The 19,014-nt window shown below is 42.6% G+C and overlaps 1 protein-coding gene across 1 annotated transcript in view; it reads left to right on the forward strand.

Annotated features, from left to right (window-relative positions):
* Nucleotides 1-4,696: 4,696 nt before the first annotated feature.
* RHOJ (ras homolog family member J) overlaps nucleotides 4,697-19,014 on the forward strand; it is an 85,916-nt gene continuing 71,598 nt past the window's right edge. The window contains exon 1 of the mRNA XM_045451191.1: nucleotides 4,697-5,598. Within this exon, the coding sequence (XP_045307147.1) occupies nucleotides 5,355-5,598 (244 nt within the window). The 5' untranslated portion in view covers nucleotides 4,697-5,354. The remainder of the gene's footprint in view (nucleotides 5,599-19,014) is intronic.

Below are 19,014 nucleotides of genomic sequence, written 5' to 3' on the forward strand. Positions count from 1 at the left end.
TGTATTATGGTAAGTGAAATAAGTCGGTCAGAAAAAGATAAATATTATATGATTTCACTCATGTGGAATTTAAGAAACAAAACAGATGAACATAGGGGAAGAGAAGGAAAAATAAGATAAAAACACAGAGGGAGGCAAACCATAAAAGACTCTTAAATACAGAGAACAAATTGAGAGCTTCTAGAGGGGTGTTGGGTGGGAGGATGGGCTAAATGGGTGATGGGCATTAAGGAGGGCACCTGTTGGGATGAGTAGTAGGTGTTATATGTAAGTGATGAATCACTGAATTCTATTCCTGAAACTATTATTTCACTACATATTAACTACTTTGAATTTAAATAAAATTTAAAAAAATAATTAATTGAGGGGCATCTGGGTGGCTCAGTCAGTTAAGCATCCAACTTCGGCTCAGGTCATGATCTCACGGTCCGTGAGTTCGAGCCCCGCGTTGGGGTCTGTGCTGACAGCTCAGAGCCTGGAGCCTGTTTCAGATTCTATGTCTCCCTCTCTCTCTGCCCCTCCCCTATTCATGCTCTGTCTCTCTCTGTCTCAAAAATAAATAAACGTTAAAAAAAATTTAAAAATAAATAAATAAAAAATAATTAATTGAAATTAAAAAAAAAAAAAGATCTTTGTTTGACTCCAAGATGGCTATTTCTACAAGCTATTCCTGCTCCATGGCCTTAACAGAGAGACAACTCAGCACCACCTCAACCTTAAACTTGTCTACCTTCCAAGACATACCTCTTCAATCAGGAAAAGCAGGAATCAAAAAGGAAATTTCTTTCCAAACTTAACTGTCTCTAGATTTTCCAGTTAGTAGGAATTTGAAAGATTCCTAACCTCTGGGCTTCCGTGGAGGGAGGCCAAATTTTTTTTCTAATAATCAGAGCATCCATAAGCCTGGGACAAAGCTTTGTATTCAGAATTAGGGTATGCAATAGTGAAATACAGAACACACACACACACACACACACACGCACCTATACCATTACTGACCAAATCAGCCTCTTCTGGGACAGAAAGAAGTCTCTACCTGCCTGATATTCACAAGTAACTACTTCTATCAGAATTAAGAGATTTGGCAAAGAAAGAAAAATCCTCCAAGCAAGAAAAAAGGAAGCCATTTCTAGAACTCTAAAAAGATCATATCCAAGAAAATGTGGCTGATAAATGATTATGATACCATATCACACGATATATGATTATAAAACGGGCAATAGCCAGAGGCTGAGTACAGGTGGTCTGACAAAAAAAAAAAAAAAAAAAGGCACAGTTACATGAGGGTTCCTGATAATAATGACTCACCTTTCTTGGGAGCAGCTGTTCCAGTCCAGGTCAGTCCTAGGACAATCTGTTAAGTTTTAGCAGTGCTCCAACTGATGTTAAGGGTTAGGTCCTGTGGGAGATTTGGGTCAGAACTCCAAGAACTACACAGCCCCTTTCTGTCTCCCACCTGCCCACCACTAGAGTCCTGATTTCCACATTAGCCCTAGAGAGGGCTTCCTGTGGACCAGAGGGTGACTCGAGACTGGGCTGGACATCTCAGAATCACCATAACCACAGCACATCTCACATTCCCGAGACTGGAGTCAAAACACTCTCCTACGTAGAGTCTAATCCAGAATCAGAATATCTGATCCAATAGGGGCGCCTGGATGGCTCAGTCGGTTAAGCATTTGGCTCAGGTCATGATCTCACAGTTTGTGAGTTCAAGTCCCGCATCAGGCTCTTTGCCATCGGTTCAGAGCATGGAGACTGCTCCGGATTCTGTGTCTCCCTCTCTCTCTGCTCCTGTCCTGCTCACACTCTCTGTCTCTCAAAAAGTGAATAAATGTTAAAAAAAAAAAAAAAAAAAGAATATCTGCTCCGATTGCCTTATTTCCCTGTGCAACTTGTAGTTTCAAGCACAAAAGAAAAAAAAAATAGGCAGGGGAGAAAATTCTGGCCAGTTTTATTAAAGTCATACTAAAACTGAAAGCAATCAGAAGAGTCAGAAATTTTGGCAAAAGTGCTCTGTTGGCACTTGGGAAAATTCATGTGAAGCCAAAGCCCGGAGTACAAGAGGGAGCCAAGGAATTGAGATCTCAGAAAAAGCAGGAAATATCGCCCAACAAAATTTCACCACGTACTGGTAAGTTTGTGTGAACTTGGTGCTGGAGGTAAACCAATAATTAATGGCTATGAAACCACCACTCCATCATTCAAACGGCCCAAGATCCTTAGAGCACAGGCATCTGGTTGAGAACGTGTCAGCAAATCGTTTTCATACCACTTGTAAATTCATAACTATAAATTTTGGAATTAAAGTATGTTCTTGACCATTCTACCTGGACAAGGAAGGAGTCACAGTTCTGTGGACTCATGGACCCTAGAAGAATGAGGCTAAATTGTCTTTTCTTTCTTTAAATTCTGTTACTCTGGCTCAGGTCTGTCTTTCGATATTTAAAAAGATTTATTCTCACATGCACAGTGTGATCCGTATAATCATCAGACTAGTAAATTTTTAACTTTTTTGCCATTTTCCATAGGATGTCTCAAACATTTTTTTTAATAAATATTCAATTTGGGAGCAGCAAACAGTGAAGAAACAAGTTGTTTTGAGAAACACAGCCAACATTCTCAATAGCCATGCCCCATCCTTGCATACAATTGGATCTGACAGATGTACCCATCCCTTGAGTTAAAGGACCACAACTGGCAGCTTCCAGTCTCTTAAATGTCCCAATTTGTAGTCACATAGCAATTGGCATGAAGTTAAATATCTGTGTCTGATGGCATAAGGTTTAGGTTATACACAGATGTGACTAAATTTCACCCAATCCAACTTCTCAGTTTTCTCTTAGGCCACATGTTCAGTGGGCCAAGGCCTATCTGTAGCATAAGAATGCAGGCTGGGCAGCCGTTGTTCGAGAACTCCATATTTGAAGGGAATATTTACTCCATGCCATATTTACTGCCTGATCTCAGGGACGAGCTCAGAGTCAGAACCCCTTCAAAGTTCTGCCAAACACACATCAGCACAGTGTGTGCTCAAGTGGCCTTGTTCATCTTCAGTTTGGGGTTCTTAACACTGTCAATCACTCCTTTACCTGCATAGATTCGTTTGGAGGCCACCCTCACACTTGAGGGTTTTTTTCTGGAAGAAAAACATAAGTTTTCAAGTTGCCCTTTTATTATCCCATATGCCAGATGTTTCCAGTAGAACAATGAAAATAAAATTATATAAATCACATGCAGTCACAGGTGCCTTCAAATGCTCCCGCACAACACTCAACACAAAGAATTCAGCTTTCGTGCTGCTAGCATAACCTCAACCAACTAAACTATCTCTCTTACCTAAAACTACTTCTAAACTCTTCAGGCTGTTCACCAGTATTTGGCTCCCTCCTTCCTGGCACATGGTAGGATTATACTTCTGACCCTGTTGAACCTAGCAAGGGTACGTGACTTGCTTTGGTCAACAAATGCGAGCAGAAATGTCACCTTGAGAAGGAAGTTTTAGGAGCCAATGCCACTTGACCACATTAATTTCTTCCTCTGCCAAGGTGATCATCAATGTTCTCAATGTGGCTGCTCCACCAGTCTAGCTCCCTGAATGAGCATGACAAAAATATGCAAAATAGATAACAATGCGAGCAAGAAATATACGTGTTACTTTAAATAATTGAGGTTTGGGAGTTGTTTGTTATGGCAACACAGCCTAGGAAAAAACTATCGGGATCCTGAACACTATGGCGAATGTTACTATAATCCAAAACAGAAGAAATTTGCAGCTATATCTGTTACACTGCAGCATATATATGTGTATGTAAAATTATATACACATATATATTTACACACACACTATAATGCTACATATTCTATATGATATATTATTGCATTATATATATTATAGTTAGCCACCAATTAAAGTAGACTTCTCTCCCATCTCCTCCATAAAATAACAAAAAAACCTCCCCAAATCAATTGGATGATCTAAATTGCTTGAAAATAAGTGCTCACGAATCTCAAAGAAACCAATTCCCCCATAAAAAAAAGCACTTGATCCATTTGTCAAAATCATTTACAGAGTTCCACATCTTCTCTAAGACCAAGTACATTAATCAAACACAGGGCTTCAAAGGGGCTTCATTCTGAGCAACCCGATAGACAAATAAATTAGCTGCCAATGGCTCCTTTATAATGGAAGAGAGCCAAGCTGACCCAAGGGGAAAGGAGTAAATCACAGAGGGAACCTTCCAAGCAAAAGCAGCATTTGGGGACCCGAAGCAAACCAATAAAGCCTTCCCATATACTCTTGTTTCCAAGAGTGTGAGCCAAGCACATGTGTGTTTATTCGCTAATAAGAAGATGCAAACGTCTCACATCTGGTTGATTTCTTAGGTGCTACAACCATAAAGATGTCTGTCTGGAATACCCGCTGGAGCGTTGTGCTCAAATGTGGCAGCTCATAAACCTGATCGCACACATCATAGCTATGATCCATAAGAACGTTTCCCTCTGAAACAATGCACTTCTGGAAGGTTTTCTTCTCTGTCACCGGGATGAAATGCTTGAGGTTTCTCCTGTAGGTACGTGAAGAACTGTCCATTTTTAATTTGCAGAGCTTTTCACTGGTGACTCAGTGAGGGATGATGTCATATGTTATCCCACAACGGCTGGTGTGGTTCTCTCTGCTCACTTAAACCATTCCCTCTGTTTCTGTGGCAGACAGCGCTCTCCAGTTTCCATCTTTCGTCAGCTTCTTCCCAGCCAGCCCCAGGCAAACAGCCTCCCCAGCAGCAGATGAAACAGGAAGTCTGACAGCTTGAGTCTGCAGTGGGACCCCTAGTGTTTTCCCCGCTCCATGCCCTGGCCGCGTTCCCCGCAAGTACAAACACACACACACAGAGCTCCCATTGTTGCAGCCTTCCCCAGCCCACTGAGCCTAATATGGAATGCAGCAGGAAACCCATGATTTCCTGATACTCCGCAAGCTGGAGGAAGCAAGGGGAAAACTCCATTAAAAAGCCCAGCTTTCCTCCATGTTAGATGTAAAGTGGAAAAGGGGTGGGGGGGTAGATTAGCAGAACTGCGGCCGTCTGGAAGAGCACAGCGAAACCCTCGGGCTGTTGAAATTTCTAGACTGCCAGGAAGCCCCTAGAATTCAGAGAAAATGAGGGTTTCTTAACTCAAACTGTAGGGAAAGGGGACACGTGCTTTTAATCGTTCTCCCCAACGTGCGCCACCTTTCTTGGCCAGTATGGTAAGCACGAGGGCAGGTGCCAGCCGCCTGGGACAGGTCTGTGGAATCCAAGGCAACCTAAGGAAGGCAGCGTGATCTGGAGCCTGCCACTCGCTTCCCGCGCTCCATGGGCTCTGGGAGAGGCAGGAGAAGGAACAGCAGCTGCAGGGTCACAGCAGCTGGAGCCGCCAGAATGAACTGCGAGGAGGGAGATGACAGCGGCTGCGGCTGCAGGAGCACGGAGGAGAAGAAGATGTTGAAGTGCGTGGTGGTGGGCGACGGCGCCGTGGGGAAGACCTGCCTGCTCATGAGCTACGCCAACGACGCCTTCCCAGAGGAATATGTGCCCACTGTGTTCGACCACTATGCAGGTAAGAGGAGGGGGGGGAGCCTGTCCCTGCACACGCGGGGAAGATGCGGGCGGCGACACCCTAACCGCAGAGGGGCCTGCTTGATTTCCAGGGGCACTGGTGGGCGCGGGCCCAGAGGTGGCCCCACAGCGGGGCGGAACCCACGGCCAAGGGCTTTGCTGCAACTCTTAGGACACTTTGTGCATCCCTTCGTATCCAAAACTTTTCCCCCCACTTCAATCAAATGAGCAACACTGGGAAACTAACCCTGAACTGCTCCTCCAGGCTTTGGGGCGGGAGATCTTACTCAACGTTGGCCTGAAGAGTTAATAACTTTTTATGTGAACGTTCTAAAATGTAGTGCAATCGCAGCACAACTTTTTCACCAAAAGAAAGAAAGAAAGAAAGAAAGAAAGAAAGAAAAGAAAAGAAAAACGTAGGCTACTGTAAACTTGAAGAATTTCATGAACTTGCTTTTGAGAAACAAGATTTGTTTTGGAAATTAAGAGAAAAGGTAAGAAAATGGAAAAATTGAGATCAGTTAGCACATTGACAAGTACACCTACAAACTTTAGAACATTCAAAAAAAAAAAAACCGATGAAGTTGTGGCTACAGTATTTTAACTGTCATGCCTTAAAATGTTTTTTGTCCGATTTGATTGAAAAAAGAAAGTTACTAACCACACAACTGGTGAGAGAGGTATTTTTGCCACTTTTCATATATTTACCTCATGCCATTTCATAAATGAAATGGTAAGATTAACAAACATTAGAACACTCATTTTTCTAATGAATTCATTTGGTGATGTACTATTGTACTTTTATGTTCCTAGGGTTATAGATGGGGGGAGTATTAAAAGATTTTAAATATCTATTAGGCAATCTGTATCTTGAATTAAAAGAAACATCTTTAATGAATATGTTTTTAAAGTAAAAATGAAGATAAAAATAAAATTTGAATCATTTTAAAGTATATCCAGAAAGGATCAAATCGGACACAAAATATTTGAAGGCAGGACAGTTAAAATACTGTAGCCACAACTTAACTGTTTGGTGTTTTTTTTTTAATGTTCTAAAGTCTGTAGGTGTATTTGTCAATGTGATAACTGATCTCAATTTTTCTGTTTTCTTTTTCTCTTAATTTCCAAAACAAATCTTATTGTTTCTCAAAAGCAAGATCATGAAATTCTTCAAGTTTACAGTAGCCTAATTTTACAACTTTTTTCAACAGAGTGATCAGGTTGGTGAGTTATCAAAGATTTGAGATTTCACAAGAGGAAAATTTCCCTTCCTTCACCTTGGCTTTGGGTCAGGTTCAGCAGGGGGGAAGTGACACAGGAAACCTGTGTGAATGTTGGCTTTGCTATGTGGCCATTTGAAATCCTCTTTCTAGAGGAAGTAGCTTCTTTTCCACAGCTAAACAATCACCTAAGTCCCACCCTTCGCCTATATTTACATGATTTATGACAATACTACATAGCAGATAGAGAATCACAGTGAAAATAGTATCCACTTCCCAGAAGGTTTTTCTATATTTGTAAAAATTAAGAGCAAATTTTCATGCTGATCCCCTTAAGTTTTTCTGAAAATATGACTATGCCAAGAGAAGAACACTTTAATGAGAACAGAATAAAGAGAATAGGAAAACTTTTATGCGGAGAAAAAAGAAACTAATAAAATTAAGAGGTCTGGGATTTAAGTAAGTTACTAAGATGTGAACTTCTTAGCAAAGGTTTTTTTATTCGACACCCTCTTTCTGCCAGGAAAGAAAAACTGGCTTCTACCTAATTTCAACAACTTTTAGATCAAAGGAAGGGCCCAAAATATACTAAAGGGAGAGGCTTAAGTGCTTTTGAGAATGATGCATCCTGATCCCCATCTATTGGTTGAACTAATTATCAGTCCAGTATAAGGAAGAGAGAAGACAAAACCAACTTTAGAGATAAAGTCAATTTATAAAAAAAATATTAGAGATCAAGCGAAGGCTGAACTACCACCAGGTTCCACTAGGACCAAGTTATTTTATATTTCAATTGTGTATATACTTACTGCTATGTGAGCATCAAAGCATCTTTTTTCTTTTTTTTAATTTACATCCAAGTTAGTTAGCATATAGTGCAACAATGATTTCAGGAGTAGATTCCAGTGACTCATCCCCTATGTATAACACCCAGTTGAACATCAAGGCATCTTAAAGATTTTGGCTACTCTATGAATTCACCTCTCAGGAAATCAGTCACTTTACCCAAAGCCATACTTTGCACATAGTAGACATTCCCAAACATTGTTACTTTGATTTACACTCTGTACCTTTCTAGGTACACAATCATCTCACAGGCTTTCAGTTAGGTTATAAAGGAAATGAAGACGTAAGCCTCATACATCTAGGGTCACAATGAAGTGAACATTTCCATTCATAAAGAAATCTTCCCCATCATAAAGACACTCTCCTTTTACCACTGCCCTTCCCATCTATGAGCTAATTGAATGTAAATCCTTATGCAGTTATATGAAAACCTTCAGTCAATTGTCAAAGAACTAATGCTGTCTTCCCCATGTGGAAAAGTATCCAGTACCCTGTCCCTGGGTCCTACTGGCCCATTCTGAAAGGACAAGCAGCAACTGAATTACCGAGTCTTTAAAATACTGCAGTTCAAGGGACACCTGGGTGGCTTAGCTGGTTAAGCGTCCAACTCTTGATTTCGGCTCAGGTCATGATCTTAGGGTTGGTAAGTTCGAGTCCCGTGTGCCAGTGCAGAGCCTGATTGGGATTCTTTCTCTCTCTCTCTCTCCCTGCCTCTCTGCCCCTTCCCTGTTCATGTGCGTTCTCTCTCTCTCCCTCTCTCTCCCTCTCTCTCTCTCTCTCTCTCAAAATAAATAAACTTAAAAAAAAGAAAAAAAAGTAAAGAGAAGAAAAACGCAGTTCAAGTCAAAGAGAGCCTGTCCCTTGAAGATTTTTCCATAACAGTGGCCCATCCCAGGAAAGTGGAGATATAACAAGAAGGGTATGAAGCATACCACTCAGGATGGGGGGCGTTGAAGCCAGACAGCCCACTTCCAACACGGGCACTGCCATTGCTGTGCGGCCTTGAACAAGTGATTTAACCTTTCTGTGCCTTAATTATCACAAATGGACAAAAAAAGGACCATAAAGGCATTAGGAGTGTTGGTGAGGCAAAATAAATAATACATGCGAAGTTCTTAGAACAGTGCCTCACACATGATAAGTGTTAGGTACCTAGCAGCTACTATTATTAAGAATAAGTTCTCGGGGCGCCTGGGTGGCTCAGTCGGTTGAGTGTCCAACTTCAGCTCAGGTCATGATCTCACAGTCTGTGAGTTCGAGCCCCACATCGGGCTCTGTGCTGACAGCTCGGAGCCTGGAGCCTGCTTCGGATTCTGTGTCTCCCTCTCTCTCTGCCCCTCCCCTGCTCATGCTCTGTCTCTCTCTGTCTCAAAAATAAAGTTATTAAAAAAAAAAGAAAGAATAAGTTTTCTACACTTGCACACAGTTATGAAAGGAAATTAAAATGTAACTAAGAGGTAAAGACTCCAACAAAGAAAACTATAATTCTAAGGGTATTCGTCAAATGGAGTAGGATGTGATAAATGCATGTGTTGTCTTATAATACAGTTATCACATGTATTGATAATTGACAAATATGCATAGAGTAATAGTAGCGGGATATTAAATTGGGAGGGGAAATCTCAGTTTTGCATGAGTCCTTATGAAAAAAGTTAACAACCAGATAGAAAAAAAAATTTTTTTTTACGTTTTCTGAATCTTAGTTGTTTTCCCTCCACCCAAATGTACGTCTCCTCCAGGCTTCTTTCCTTGACTGCATAAGGAGAGCTCCTTGTTCCATCTTCAACCTATCTCCAGAAATGTGTTTACTTTGTAGAAGACGAACGACTTCAACCATGCAGAGCAATTTGTCTGTTTCCTTGTGTTTCCCACTCCCACCGTGCTCCGAGCTCCTGAGAGAGAGGGTAGTGTCTTGCCAAATCCCACGGTCAGTTCTCAGTCATCATCTACTGGATGGCTTGGAGGCTTTTTTTTATGGCTAATTACTATCTCTCTGCTTGGTTTCTGGGATAACAGGTTCTCCTGGCTTTTATTCCCCTCACTTGGCAAATCTCTGTCCATCTCCTCTGCCGCCTGCCCCATCTCCTCCCCCCCATTATATGTTGGCACACCTCAGTGTTCGGTCCCTCAGTTCCCTTCCCTATTTTGCTCATGCCTAAGTTGGTTGTATCTAGTCTCATGGCTTTGAATATTATTTATATGCCACCGACTCCCCAGTTTATATCTCTGGCCCTGAGACTCAGATTTATATATCCAGCTGCCCATTTGAATATATAATAACATCTAATTTCTCAAACTGTTAAAACAAAATTCTTTAACTCCTCCCATCTATTTCTCCCCTAGTCTTCCCCATGCAAGTACACGACCACTACCTTCCACCCAGTTGCTTAGAACAAAAACTTTGGTATTACACTTGACTCCTTTCATCCTATGACAATACCCCCCACCCTCTCCATTCAAACCGTTTGTTATTACTCTGTAACTACTGTTATTACTTTGTTACTACTGCCGATCAGCGCAACATTCAAAATACACCTCAAGCGCCATCACTTCTCGCCACCTACGTTGCTTCACTCTTGTCCAACTCACCTCATTTCCCATCTAAGCTAGTGTGCTCACCTCTCACTTCCCTGCTTCCAAACTTGCCCTCCTCTCGTCAGTTCCCCACACAGCGGGAAGGGGGGCTATCCATGGCCCAAATCCTCCAATCCCTTCACACTCAGACCCCATCAGTTATCATGGTCTACAAGGCACTCCGTGACTTGGTCCCTGTTACCGCCACACTCTCCTCTTCAGTATTTCTGCTCTAGCCACACTAGCCATCTTGGCATCCCTCAAACACACCGATATCCCACTTTCCTTGAAGACCTCACACTTGCCCTTCCCCCAGCCTAACACTATTCCCCCAGATCCTCTTCAGCTTCAATTGACCACATTATTGAATACATTCACACACAAACATACACACACACACACACACACACACAGAGTCGCTCTTTAAACACTTATCCTGCTACATCTTTATTCATAACATTTCACACCACCTGGCATCACCCTTACATTTATTTGGTTGCCATTTTTATCCCACACTGGAATGTAAACTCCATGAGGGCAAGGACTTTGTCTTGTTCACTGCTCTGTCTCCAGCTTTTAAAGCAGAGCCCAACATACAGTAGATTCTCAATAGAGAGTTATTGCATAAATGAATTAGTATGTCTTAGTCATCTTTGTCCCTCCAGTGCTTAGGTAATTTCTGGCCCATTGAAACGTGGCTGAATAAACGAATAAACTGCTTGTCCGATCTTTAGGAATGAACGTGTTTGGAAATTAATTACATTTATTCTATTTTTGAACTATTTTGTTCACATTTTAAGGATCATTTCATCTCTACTGGAATTGTAACATAGTGTTGAGTTTTCTTGACCTAAGCGGCCATTGTCACAGCTGTTGAATAATGTAACTCTGCAATGTGTACATTTCATTTGGAAGCAGATGAGCTGAAAATTGTTCCATATGCATTATAGTTAAAAGCCTACCTAAATTTTGGGTGGCTCCCTCCAAGACTTATAGTTCTTATATACAGAACATGTTTCAGAGTAACCCCAAGTTCAACTAAGGGCTAGGACTAAAAATTGGGAGCAGTGGGATGAAGGTAGGTAGGACCACTCATACTTTCTACAAGTGAGCCTGAGAAACATCTCTGGGCCTTGCTTCCTACTCCCTTCTAGGATGACTCAAGACTTCCTAACAACATTTAGAGCTTTCACAGCTCACCATGGAACAATCACATTTCTTCTTCCCTCATATCCTTATCTTATCTTGAACTTTGAGTTTTGCAACAGACCGCACCCTCCCTCCCCACCCCCCCCCCCCCGCCCCACCCTCACTGGTAAATTATTATCAAGTGATGTTTCACATAACATATGACATAGGGATAACACTTCCATTTTGCATTTAGTTAGATTGTATGTTGAGTTAGATTATGTCCATGGTTTGTATGTTTATCTACATGGGTGTGTCAAATAAGCCTGATCGGGTTGAAGCCTGTGCACAGTGTACCTCGTTCACCATTTCTATCATCCTCTGGCTTAGAATTGATTTTGTCTGTGGCTCTTTCTTCTGTCGCCCACCCCTCCTAGAGTTTGTCAAAAACTACCTGTGTTTCAAGACTCATTTTTGAAGTCACTATTTCCAAATCCAGGCACCTCTGCAGGAAATTAACATGATTTATGGAAAGAAGGGAAAATCTCATTGCTCTATCAGCTGAGTAAGATGTAAAAGAAAGTTGTTTTCACAGAAGGCTGGAAGTCCAGTCTAATTTTTCCACAAATTAAATGGTGAGCAGTCCAAGGTAGACTCAGTCACCACCTGGCCTTAATGGCCAGATCAAGAGGGGAAGCTATGTCCAATCCACAGAGGGGCAGGAAGGAGTAACATAAAATAATAGAGAGTGAATGAAAGCAAAGCCCCAGGCCTATAAAGGTTTGTGACATAGTTCTGCCCATTTGTGAATATTTACTCAGGAGTCTCTCTTTTGTTTTTTCTGAAGACACCTGAGAGTCTCTAGAGAACGGATGAGATTCATTCTCTGTAAGCCAAAAGGAAGCCTGAAACAACTCTCATGGGACTATGAAATGAATTACCAGGATCTTAACCTTAGACGAAAACATAAAAGACGTTTGTGTAAGAGGAGACATGAATGGACCAGTGGAATCACTCACTCTGTTCCTTCTAAATGCAGTGATGCTCAAAAACATGAAGTCTTGGGGCGCCTGGGTGGCTAAGTCAGTTGAGCAGCCGAGTCTTGATTTCGGCTCAGGTTATGATCTCACAGTTCCTGAGATTGAGCCCCAGGCTGGTTTCTGCACTGACAGCACAGAGTCTGCCTGGGATTCTCTCTCTCTCTCTCTCTCTCTCTCTCTCTCTCTTTCTCTCTCTTTCTCTGCCCCCACTTGTGCTCACTTGTGCTGTCTCCCTCTCTGTCAACATAAATAAATAAACGTAGAAAAAACCCCCACAAAGTCTTATAGATATCCAACCCCCCAAGGTCTCTTTTTGAGGTGGTGTAATGTATAGCTGATGCTTTTTCTGGACCCTTGGAGGCCACACCAAAGGCGCAGTGGCAGGAATTATATAGACAGTTCCTCCCGCAGTCTACACTGAGATGCTTATGAAAGCAAGCACATTCAGAGGCTTCAGGGGTGCAAATTACACTCCGAAAGGCAAAGCATGCTGCAGAGATGGTCAATTATGAGCCGCATGCTCTTTGGCATAAGAAAAGATAGAAGAGGGATAAAGAAAATTAAGTTTCTGTGACCCAAGAAAAACCATGCCCTCAGCATTGGACACCACATCTGCCATTCCCAGCCCTCCCGCATTCCAGTTTTAGCTGGCAACAAGCCAAGGAGGGAGACCAGTCCAGGCTTCAGCGGACAGGCTCCCTGCGACCAAGACATTTCGTTCCACATAGCCTGGCCTCACTCCCTTCACTTCCAGGCTAGGAAACCCTTCATAAATTTTACTACCTACCTGCCCATTGAGGTTGGGCTTCAGGTAAACGGTATTTTATTTCTGGAATAGCTTTTCCAACATCTGCCATTTCTCCCACTTCGTGTGGGCCAAATAGCGAATTTGGCTCAGGGATGGCCCAGCACATTGGACGTTTATGTTTTGGAGACACTTAGCCTGTTTTACAAAGGCAGCATGAAGGTGGGTGACAAATATAAGGCCTCTCGGGAAAGGACAGGAAAGAAAAGTCAACAGAAACAGTCTCCCTCATCAATCCTGACCACAAGATTGCAAGGGTCTATGATGGAGGCTCTCAGTGTAAGGATACAGCTTCTGATATTATGCTGAAAATTGACTTCCCCACATACAGAAATCCATGGAGGCTCTTGGTGTAAGGATACAGCTTCTGATATGCTGAAAATTGACTTCCCCACATACAGAAATCCATGGCACCCCTTAGGTGAGTCAGCAGAATCCCAACAGTTAACTCTCTGGCCGTAACGCAGTCAGGATAATTCCATCATGAATTCAATAGAGACCAACTGTGAGTCACAGAGTGGCCTGGCACTGTTCCTGAAAGCTCTGAAGTCTACCAGCTTCTTGGAAGTGTCCAATTTTCATGAAACAAAAGGACCTGATTCCTGTGTATTCGCTCGGTTTCATCTTGGTTGTGAAATACAGCTTTTATTTCTGGCACTCTTTATTCCCAGGGTGAGCATGAATCTCATTATAGCCATGTGTGACCCAACAAGAAGGGTGGTAGTGTTATTTATGAAACTGAAATGCCACTAGTATATGTATTAACGACAATAACAGTCGCTATGCACTTCCATAGTCTTTGCTATGATTCAGGCATATTTGGGATATTTTTACACATCAGTTTATTGCTTCCTCACAATGACCCTGGGAGGTGTATTATTTTCCCAATTTTACTGATGAGAAAATCCAGGCATGGAGACACTAACCAATGTTCCCAAAGTTGAATAACTTGTAATGGAGGAAGTGGAGGTCATGAAGCAGTAAACAAACAACACAGGCAGTGTAGAGTTCGGTAGCTAATAACATCAATCTAAAAGCCACTGTTAGTTAGGGTATGCTAACCCAAAAATGTAAGGGATTAACACCGTGGCAGGATGTTTCTTGCTAATGTGATGGTCCTGGGCAAGTAATCCAAGTCAGTGAGGCTGCTTTCCTCTGTTTAGTCATTTAGACACCCAGGCTCCATCCATCTTGTGACCCTGCCATCCCTTGGGATCTCATCGCTATCTGCATCCAACCAGCCTAATGAGAAAGAACATGGACAGACTCAGTGGAAAGTTTTCTGGGCCAAGACTGGAAGTGACAGACATCATTTCCAGTCACACTCCATAGGCCTTGTAACTTAGTCACCAGGTCACACTTCGGGCTGAAAGAGGCTGGGCTATGAAGCCTTCCTACATGCCCAAGAGCGGAAAGAATAGATTTCGGTAGAAACCAGCTATCTCCACTTGTATCAGCCTCTCCATCCACGAAATATCCTTTCACGCTGTTTCCCACACGTAAAACAAGCTTGCCCTTTTCCAAAGAAGGACTGCCCAGAGTCCCACGCTGTCACTGCACCAGGTCAAAGCCCAGTGTTTGCGGATGATACACAACTCTTTTTTTTTTTTTTTTTACAGCTCTTTGCATTCGATGGAGATGTGGCTCCTTGTGATCCAATAGGAAATTCAGTATCTGTCCCATTTATACAATCACCCCTTAAACAATGGTGGAACAGGGATGAAATAACCAAAATATTCAAAACCCCTTCAAAAAAGGAAAAAATGGCAGCGGGTGGGGGGGTGCCTGGGTGGCTCAGTCGGTTAAGCATCTGACTTCAGCTCAGGTCATGATCTCACGATTTGTGAGTTTGAGTCCCGCATCGGGCTCTGTGCTAACAGCTCAGAGCCTAGAGCCTGCTTCAGATTCTGTGTGTCTCTCTCTCCTCTCTCTCTCTCTCTCAAAAATAAACATTTTTAAAAAAGGGAAAAAGAAAAGGAAAAAATGGGAGGCACATAGCAATAACAGAATACTGATGGCAAACATTGGGAAGACTCCCTGTGCTGGCAGTGGAAGAAGTTTCTTGAATTGACCCTGATGCTATTCTCCGGGAGGAATTCCTTCATCCCTCAGTCTCCGCTTTTCCTGGCTCAGGTCTGGGAGGTTCTTCTTCCTCATCCATTGTCCTCTGTGATACACATCTGAATTAGACCTTTAGGCGCATGTGTTTCTTGGGGACTGTAACACTTTCACAGCCTGCTTCTTGCTTGTACAGTTTTGGGGGGCTCAGTGTTGTTTCACAGCTGTAAGCATATCTAGTCCACGTTTGGCATTTCTTTGGACATACAACTCTTTCAAAAATTTACCAGGTTTCTGGTAATTTCTGTGTACCAGTAACCATATCCAAGACCAAAGTATGTCTTTCTTAGATGTCATTCTTAAACAGTCTTCATTTGTCTGCTTCTGGTAGCCAATGCCCTTTTTTCTCAAATTAACAATAGCTACTGGGAGGCCATATGAAGCAGCAGGCTTAGATGCAAGGGACCTGATCTTTGACACATAGCTGATTCTCTTGCTTAAACAGAGAAATGGACATTTATGGCTCAAATCCTTTTTTTTTTTTTAACGTTTATTTTTGAGAGAGCGCAAGCAGGGGAGGGGTAGGGGGAGGGGTGTACATTGGGAAGACCCCCTGTGCTGGCAGTGAAAGAAGTTTGCACCCTCTGTAGAGGATCCAAAGCAGAAGTCGCTCTGACAGCAGCGAGCCCCATGTGGGACTCGAGCTCATGAACCAGAAGATCATTAACTGAGCCAAAGTCAGACACTCAACTGACTGAGCCACCCAGGTGCCCCCAAATCCTTTTTGAATTGTATCTTCTATTTGTGGAATCCAAAAATAATCAGTTTTACTCGAGGGGCTCTGTAAGTCCATTAATATTTGTGTTCTATCAAACTCTGCTTAAAAAAAAACAACCAATGCAGCTCTTTTCTTTCTTGTAACACCTTGCTAAACACAGTAAGTAACAATTAACATACAAGAACGTTCTGGTTTTTCCCAATTTTTTCTTCACATGCTACAAGCTCTGTAGGAACTGTTCACCTTTCAGGCTTCACAGACAATAGTTTTTCAAAAATACAGTTTTGCCACAGGATAACTTAGATCTCTGTCTTTCCAGCCTATCCTGTTTTCTTACCACCTGCCACTTAACAGCTCAGCCAACAACACACTATTTGTTTTAGGTTTTTGTAATGATGACACCACACTCAATAGACTAGGATGCTGTAACAAACAGACCCAAACATCAAATGATTCAAACTATGAGAATTCTGTGTCTTGCTCAGATAACAGATTGGGCAAGTGTTCAGGTTGATGAGATGGTTCTGCTCCATGGGGCCATTAAGGATTAACTTTTTTCTGTCTTGTGACTCTGCTGGTACCCAGAATACAGAGGAGTGAAGGCAAGGAGTGGCGGTGTGGGCCAGATCCACAAGTGGAATGCGCCACTTCTGTTCACATCTCATTGGAGAGAAGCCAAACCCTCGGCCACACATTATTACGAGAGAGGTTAGCTTTATGCCCAAAGAAAAAGTGAGCAGATGCTAATGGACACTTAGTAATCTTTGCCATAATCACGAAGTTGACATTTCTCGCGTCAACTACAATAGGCCAGGCACCTGGGGGGCTCAATCAGTTAAGCATCTGACTCTTGATTTCATTTCAACCCAGGTCACAATCTCATGGTTCGTGAGTTTGAGCCCTGCATCAGGCTCTGTGTGGACATCAGGGAGCCTGCTTGGAATTCTCTCTCTCTCCCTCTCTCTCTGCCCCTCCCCTGCTTGTGCATGCCCTCTCTCTCTCTCTCTCTCTCAAAATTAAAAAAAAAATACTTTAAGTAAAAAAATACATGGGGCGCTTGGGTGGCTCAGTCGGTTGAGCGTCTGACTCTCAGTTTCAGCTCAGGTCATGATCTCACCAGTTTGTGGGTTCGAGCCCCACATCAGGCTCTGTGCTGACAGTGCAGAGCCTGCTTGGGACTCTCTCTCTCTCCCTCTCTCTCTGCCCCTCCCCCCCAAACAGTAAATAAAGTTCAAAAAAAACTTTTTTTAAATACAGTAGACCCACATGAACAATATGAATTGCCCTAAGCACCATATTTAATTAGGTGTTTATTCAGCTACAGATGACATACCTGTATTTCCCAAACGTACCTGCACATCGGAAAAACCTGCTTGTTGAAAATGCAGATTCTTTAGTCCATGCCATAGTTTTAGTCTGCTGTATGAGACCCACTGAGAGAAAGAGCTGTCGATATAAATTTCAACAAGCATCCTAAGTGTTTCTTATTAGATGGACTCTATTAAACTGCCATTTTACAGTTCAAAATCTTTTGGATTTCCTAAGTTCATGTAGTTCAATCTAATGTAATTTAGCAAGTTCAGAAAACCTTTCTTCATACTGTAAAGATGCCTATAAATCCAGTTTAAGAGGAATAACTCCATGATAATACATCAATCATTAAAAAGCAACTTAAAAATAGATATCCACATATACAATTTCTTGACTTGGGAGTTTCTAACAGGGAAAATTGTGTAAAACAGAAGAGGCCCTTAGAGCCTCTCAGAAACAAGTAGCAAATTCCTAAATGAGGACTAGAGTGTTCTCATCAAAGATATGCCCTCAGAATTCAGGCTGGGGCCCGGAGAGCCCCTGGAAGAAAGAGAATGTACAAGGCTGAGAATCAGAAGGACTGATGGGAAAGGGCTGGGGTGAGGAGCGGAGCCTCCGAGCTCAGAACAGAGATGAGTAGAAATTGTAAAACAGCAGAAAGGGGGCTGACTAAGCAAACTGAGGCGCCCCAGCGCCAGCTGCTGGGAGAAAAGCCTGGGCTGTGACCGATGTGGCCCCACAACCGTGAACCTCTGTTCGTAGAGCCTGCTGTCTGTTAAACAACCATCAGCCTGGAAGACGTTCAGTGGCCTCATCGAGGGAAAATTAGAGAACACTTCCTCTCGTGGGAAGAAGCAAAGGGGTCTTGAAAAACAGGAAGGAGCCTGGGACCCTTGGGGTGGTTTTTGGTGCAGCTCTGCATGTCTTGGACACTATTTATTGTTCTTCCATATCCACCCAGCCCTACGATTATGAAATGAACATAAACATCTGTTTCCCCTTGGCCAATCCTTCTGTTCTTCATGCTTTGACCTACATTTGGGAAAAAGGAGAAAAAACAAAAATGGAAAACCTCCTAAACTGCAATCACTGAGAGTCCAGAAAGGCTACTTCTTGGGCTAGAATCTGGTTCCTGAAAGAGATAGCATGTCAATTATGGGGGAGGCAGAAATTTCAGAACTGGGGCTCAGGCACCCTTCCTGGGTCAACCAGTTGACAAACAGTGCTGCTAGTGGGGACCAAGTCTTCCTTTGGAGTTTCTCCAGCTGTTTTAATACACATTCGTAAGCCAAGCCTCAGAATGCGATTCTCCTCGCCAACAGGGGAGAAACGATGTTCTGTGAGGCCTGAGCAGAATGCAACATAGGGAGCAAAACTGCCTCCAGATCCTTTTGCAATCATGTCTACAGTTGATTAATAAAAACAGCAACTCACTAATGCTATTCAGCTAAGTATGTAATATGTGCCAAGCAAGCCCTGTGTTATTTTGCTATCTTCTTTGGGCCTCACGTCATCTCTAGGTAGTGAAAGTCTCCTTTCACCTGGCAGAAAGGATTCCAACCTATCAGCTCGAAGGTTATCTCTTCAGTGAGGCCAAACCACTCTGATTCAATTGGGCTTCCTTTCGAGACCTACTTATTTCCTCTGTAGTTACTAT

This window comes from Leopardus geoffroyi, chromosome B3, assembly GCF_018350155.1.
Source record: "Leopardus geoffroyi isolate Oge1 chromosome B3, O.geoffroyi_Oge1_pat1.0, whole genome shotgun sequence".
NCBI classification, from domain to species: Eukaryota; Metazoa; Chordata; class Mammalia; order Carnivora; family Felidae; genus Leopardus; species Leopardus geoffroyi.